This window comes from Macrotis lagotis, chromosome 7 (genome assembly GCF_037893015.1).
Source record: "Macrotis lagotis isolate mMagLag1 chromosome 7, bilby.v1.9.chrom.fasta, whole genome shotgun sequence".
Classification (NCBI taxonomy): Eukaryota; Metazoa; Chordata; class Mammalia; order Peramelemorphia; family Peramelidae; genus Macrotis; species Macrotis lagotis.
Window position 1 is genome coordinate 151,042,352 of NC_133664.1, and position 7,000 is coordinate 151,049,351.

General features: G+C 34.9%; 1 protein-coding gene across 1 annotated transcript in view; it reads left to right on the top strand.

Annotated features, from left to right (window-relative positions):
* LAMB1 (laminin subunit beta 1) overlaps nt 1-6,846 on the top strand; it is a 93,892-nt gene extending 87,046 nt beyond the window's left edge. The window contains exons 31-33 of the mRNA XM_074193925.1: nt 697-873; nt 4,554-4,713; nt 4,832-6,846. Coding sequence (XP_074050026.1) covers nt 697-873; nt 4,554-4,713; nt 4,832-4,968 — 474 coding nt within the window. The 3' untranslated portion in view covers nt 4,969-6,846. The remainder of the gene's footprint in view (nt 1-696; nt 874-4,553; nt 4,714-4,831) is intronic.
* Nucleotides 6,847-7,000: the final 154 nt, after the last annotated feature.

Here is a 7,000-nt window from a genome sequence, read left to right on the forward strand (position 1 = left end):
TTGTGTGCTTTGTAATATATAGTAGCAATAACTATGTGAATTTATCATATCCATTACTTGTCAAAATGCTCTTACATTTAAAGATTTAGTGCATATGAATAATGCTGGAAGAGTATTTATTCTCTTTAGTTTTACTGATTGGGAATCTCAAAAATAACCCTTTACCCTCTACTTAAATGAACAATGAAACTTGATCATTTACAAGATAATCCAAATCAGCTCCCTCTCAAACTGGAATATAGTTCTTTTACTGCAAATCTATATGTTGGCTAAAGAATATTCTATTTGTGATTTCAGACTGAATCATCAGAAGTCCTAAATAAAGAAGAGTCCTTTAAAAATAAGGCACATCAAAAGTATTTTTGAATATGGAATATTTTAGTACCACTTTAGAGTACTTTACTCAACAAAGATTACAAATAACATTTGAAATCCAAAGCATGAATTACTGATGCCATTGACACCTAGAATCACAACTAGATAAACTCTGAAACTATTTAGTCTAGGTACCTCATTTTGCAGATAAGGAAACTGAGACCTTGGAAAATTAAATGACTTGCCCAAGATCACATAGATGAGAGCTTAGGACTTACTGCAAATTTAGCCTTCTTTGTGGGCATTGAGATGTTATATAAGCTTAATAATTCCCTTATTCTAATGAATTATGAATCTTAAACTGTTATACTTTATTATTAGATTGAGTCTGAAACTGCGGCATCTGAGGAAACCTTATACAATGCCTCTCAGCGCATAAGTGAACTAGAAAGGAATGTGGAAGAACTGAAACAGAAGACTGCTCAGAACACTGGGGAGGCAGACTACATTGAACAAGTGGTGACTACTATAAAACAAAATGCAGATGATGTTAAGAAGGTAAGTGAGATTTAGCCATCACCTAGCAAATCCATAATAAATAGAATCTTTCTGAAAGTCCTTTCTGAATCTCTTTCCTGCTGTATTTACAAACATTAACATGATCAATTAAAGATTACAATAGAAAGCAGAAGCTGCCTTAGTTTTATATTTAGTAATAATATTTGAGGACATGGTTAACATCAATAATTAATATTGAAGGGAATTAATTAAGGAGGAAATTAGATGAATCATAAAGCACAATGTCATGCTGGAAAACAAATGTCTTTTCAGTTTGCTTTGTGCTTTTTCCATTAAAAACAAACATCTTCTCTTATTGTACTTTGTTTCCTGCCGGGTGCTGTCATGTTAAATATCTCTTAAAGGTCTGCTCAAACAGCATTTACATAAGAGATGGTGAGGAACCAAAAACCCTTAAAATTAAATTTCCATATACCTACTTATTGTTTAAATTTTATTTCTCAATGGAGTAATTTGTAATTGAGGCCCTTCCATTGATGCCCAAATCATATGTCCTCCTCCTGCCTCTTTCGAATATTGCATTTCAATCTTCAAGGTTAATACTAATTTGATATTTGAATTAAAGATCCATCATTGGTAGTAAATAAAGGCTGGCTGTTATCAAAGCCCCAAACAACCTGTCCTGTAGGGTTTAAGTTTGGTGTTTCCTGATCTTCAAGGTAACTGAAATTGAGATTGATTATGTAACTTAACTAATGTCTGAGACAAAAAACTGATGACTTCTCTGCTGGTGCTGACCCACAAATTCTCTGGTTAAAATCATGAATATATAGGGCAGGACCAAATCCAACCATAAAATAGGACTAGGCCCCAACTTAACTTTTCTAAAAAATTTATTATTACTATTAGTACAATAATTTTTTATAAGAGTAAACATTAAACCTCCCTCCCCCCCAAGAAGATGAGAAACCTCAAGAATAGTGAGAGGGAAAAAAAATGCACTTAAGTCTGTGTTCAGATTCCAGTGGCTCTGTCTCTGGAGTTGCTTTATCATAAGTCCACCAGAGAAGTTGCTTCAATTATTTTTCCCACAGTTGGTATTACTAGCTGTACCTCCACTCTCTTCCTCCCCACTATCATTTATTCTATCTATTCTCTCTCCTTTCATCCTGGCCCTGTCCAAAGTGTGTTGTATCTGAGTACCCTCTCCCTCAATCTTCCCTCTCTTCTATCACCTATTCCCTCCTTCCCTCCCCCATTCCCCCTTATCCCATCCATTTCTTCTCATTTTTCTCTAGAGTAAGATACATTTCTATACCCTATTAAGTATGTATGTTATTTCCTCTCTGAGCCATTTCTGATGAGAATGAAGGCTCACTCATTCCCCCTTGCCTCCCCTTTTTCCACTCCATTGGAAAAGCTTTTTCTTGACTCTTATGTGAAATTTCTTAGCTTCTTCATCTCCTTTCCCTTCCTCCCAGTACTTCCCTTTATCACCCATTGACTCCCATCTTTTTACTATATACCATTAATTCCACTCCTTCCTATGTCCTGTCTCTAAATGCTCCTTCTAACAGCTCTTATAAATGAGAAAGTTCATATGAGTTATCAGTATCTTCTTCCCATGCAGGAATACAAACAGTTCAACATCATCAAGTTCCTCATAATCAGTCCTTCTCATTCACTCCCTCTATGATTCACCAGAGTCCTGTACTTGGAGATCCAACTTTCAGTTCAGCTCTGGTTGTTTCATTAGGAAAGTTTGAAAGTCCCGTTTCCATCTTTTCCCCTGAAAGATGATGTTCAGTTTTGCTGGGTAGTTGATTCTCAGTTATAAACCAAGATCTTTTGCCTTCCGGAATATCAGTCCAATCCCTACAAGCCCTTAATGTAGATGCTGCCAGGTCCTGTGTAATCCTGACTATGGAGCCTTGGTAGTTGAATTGTCTGTTTCTGGTACCTTTTAGAATTTTCTTTTTGATTTGGGAGTTTTAGAATTTGGCTACAATATTCCTGGAAGTTTTTCTTTTGGGATCTCTTTCAGGGGGTGACTGGTGAATTCTCTCAATTTCTATTTTACCCTCTGCTTCTAGGATCTCAGGGCAATTTTGCTGTATTATTTCTTGAAAAAATGAAGTCTAGTCTCTTTTTCCTGATCGTGGCTTTCAGATAGCCCAATAATTTTTAAATTATTTCTTCTGGATCTGTTTGGTCAGTTGTTTTTGCAGTGAGATATTTCACATTTTCTTCTAACTTTTGGCTTTTTTGGAAGTTTTATTTCTTCCTGATTTCTTGCAAAGTCATCAGCTTCCTTTAATTCCATTCTGCATTCGAAGGAGTTATTTTCTTCAAGGAGCTTTTTTATCTCCTTTTTCAGCTGGCCAATTCTGCTTTTTATGGCATTCTTCTCATTTGCCTTTTGCTTTTTCCATTAGACCTAAACTGGTTTTTAACATATTTTTGTCAGTATTTTTTTGTATTTCTTTCACCAAACTGTTGATTTGGTTTTCATGATTTTTCTGCATCACTCACGTTTCTCCTCCCAATTTTTCCTCCACCTTAATTGCTTTTCAGATGTCTTTTTTGAGCTCATCCTTAGTCTGAACCCATTTTCTATTTCTCTTGGAGGTTTTAGATATGGAAGCTTCAATTTTGTCATCATCTGATTATGTGCTTTGATCTTTTCTTGGGACTAAAGTAATTCTCTATGGTCAGAATCTTCTTTTTTCTGTTGTTTACTCATTTCCTCAGCCCTTCCAAGGCTCTAGGTTTTTTTTTTGGGGGGGGGGTAAGGGACAACCCGCTGGGACCTTTATTCCTCCAAGATATTATGCTCTCTTGTCTGTGATTTGATGTGTAGATGACCACAGGCATTTCCTTCTGCCCTGGAGAGGAGGGGTGCTGCTTGGAAGCCCAAACTGCAACCTGGATCTGAGTGTGGGCAAACAGCAGGGTCCTACCCCAAGAGAGAGCAGAAAAATTTCTGTAGTCTTCCCTGACACCCTTACCATCTGTGGGCTGTGTTCTGGGGGTGTAGGCTGCTTTCTCCAGATTCTCCAGCTGGTGCGCCCTCACTCTACACTCATTCTGGTGTAGCAGAATTCTCTCCCCACCCCTTCAAGCTGTTCTGGGGCTGTGCTGTGACTGGAGCTTTTTCCAAATTCCAGTCCTGGTGAGACACACCTTTCCCACAGAACTTCTAAGTTATCTTGGAGTGGGAAAAATATATCACTCAGTCTTTCTGTGGATTCTGCCCCTCTAAATTTTGGCTAGAGCCATAAATTGTTGGCTTTTGGAGTTTTGGGGGGAAGGAGTTCCTGGGAAATTCTGCCTCCACACAGCCATCTTGGCTCTGCCCCCACCAACTTAATTTTTAATAGCTGACAAAACTCAAGGCCAGAGAGACTAAGTCATAGGAGGCCATGAATAATTTTTCTGACTTCCAGTGGATGCAAAATTCCATATAATCCAAAACTTTCATACTGTTACTGTTCATTTCATAGTATTATCACCTTATATAATATACAGCAAGCCATTTGATTCAAGTTAGTTATTTGTTTGATTCAGTCAGTTATGATTCTTACAAAAGAGGAAAGAAGTTTCCCCTGATCACTCCTACATAGTTTTCACTGTAGATCCTTTTCTGATCCTTTCAGGATCTGGCACTTGTGTTTGTTGCGACTAACTCTGCCATCTTGTGTCTAAACTTGGTACTGCAGGTTCTCGACAGTGAACTTAGTGAAAAGTATAAAAGAGTGGAAAACTTAATTGCCAAGAAATCTGAAGAGTCAGCTGATGCCAGAAAGAAAGCAGAAATGCTACAAAATGAAGCTAAAATGCTGCTTGCCCAAGCAAACAGTAAGCTGCAACTGCTGAAGGGTAAGACTTGTGCCTATAAAAAAGGGTTATGAGACTATGGGAAGGATAAAAATATAAAATACTGTATAGTTAAACTCAAAACCATTTCAAAAAAGTGATTTTCTTAAAATTTCTACAGATTTGGAGCAAAAATATGAAGACAATCAAAAATATCTAGAAGAAAAAGCTCAAGAATTGGTGAAACTTGAAGAAGAAGTCCGTTCACTTCTACATGATATAAGCCAAAAAGTTACTGTTTATAGCACTTGTTTGTAACAAAGCCAGAAGGGACAGAAATGGCTGAGACCAAAGTATCAAATCAATTGTATTTTTAAAAATGTAGCTAACAACACATTGATGTAAAATGAAACAAAATTCACCTTTACTTATTTAATTTTTTTTTAAATTACCAAATGTTTTTTAATGAAGTTACAAATAAAGTACAAATGCACTTTTTGTATAGGGGTGCATCTAGTTAGATTTGTTATTTTTACCAACATGGAGTTTCATTTTATAAACATACTACCACCATGAACACTTCAATAATGGGGCTATATGGTTCCTTAACTCATTTCCACTTTGTTACGTCCAATTTCAAAGAAAAATAGCACTAAGAATTTGTTTGTTACAAAAAGCAACAGTTATGCTGAACTTTCTTTTGACTCTACTAAGGGGGAAAGATTGAAGAGCAGGTAAAAGACTAGTGATGTAGTGGGCTACATATATCAATGGATCTCAAGTATCAAATCTACCTCCTCATACCAGATACCTCAAATAAGACAATGGCATTGAGACATGAAAGTCCAAAAGAGAAGTCTTCCTATCCCTTGCAAATGAACAAAACCACTAAGACAAGAAAAAGTGTGCTGGAGAGCCAAAGAATCTGGATTCAAATGCAGATTTTTTTCATTTTCTGTCTGAACTGCATATTGACACAGAAAACCACATAACATTATCTGGGCTACAGTTTTATTTAGTTAAACATTTCCCACTATCATTTTAACCTAGTCTGGACTAAGTTTGACACCCGATTTCCCTTAATCATGCCAGCTCTCTTATGAGTAATCACCTTTTCTTCCCTAGGGGTACATCAATTTAGGGTTCAGATTTGATTTAGTGGAATTAGTCATAGATAATAAATTTAATCTGAAATAAGGTTAAGTAACCTTAGTACATCTAAAAGGAAAAGAAGTAAATCCTTAATTTTGACATCTCAACCTTCCCATATTACTAAATATAAATCAAGCTAAATAAGCTAAGCTATTAAAATTTAAGAGTTAGACCCACCCTGAGTACTTATATTCGAGTGGTATATATGCAAATAATCTCATATCTTAGCATTTATATTTCTTCCAAAAATATCTATGGTATATTCATTGTGATTGCATTTAATAAGAATTTTTGAACCACTACTACAAATTTTTTCCCTGTAGGAATTACTAGGTTTTGCTTGACTGAATATACCCCTAGTTAACAATAATTTATATTGTTACATGAGGTATAGACCTGTTTCTCTTTTAGTACTCAATAAGTAACTGGTATCATTTAACAATGCATAATTTTAAGAGCAACCATTACAAGAGGAAAATGGTCATTCTATTTTCATTAACAAATATAATTTTTCAGCATTTTTAAAAACAATCCACAAAGTATTAGAAAAACTTTCTCTCCTATTTCCTGAATATAATGGAGAATAAAATAAACTAAATATAAAAGAAAATAGGCAAGTTCAGAGTTTAGCTAATGTCATGGCTTTCTCTAGTGCATATTATACTTTCAGATCTGTTCATAGAACATATATGCATTTATCTAAAATGGTCATTTTCCCAAAACATAGAAGACTGAAGATATGACACTTAGCATAAACATTTTGATTTGAAAATTGTTGTTTTTCCAAGACTGAACTGGAAAGTCTAAGAACTTGCAAAAGTTACATTCCAGAGATAGTCATAACTCATTTTAGTGAATAGCAAATGAACATTTAAAACTCATTTTATTATCATTTTATCTCCATTTTCTACCCTGATATATTGTCTTTAATTATTTAATTACTCCTAAGCACCAAAAGCATTAGATTGAATGAACTTAACAGCTCTCATTCATTTACATTGATGTGAACTTAAAAATTTCATTTTTTAAAAATAGTTCTATCTCTGGATTGTAAAATTTCAATGGTAAAATAAAAATTAAATGATTAACATTTATTTTCTATATTTACACTATTCTGTTCTATTATACATATTTGAACTTCAATTCATTTTAATAACTTGTTTCCAATATGAAAACCAAGTATTAACAACTAGATCCG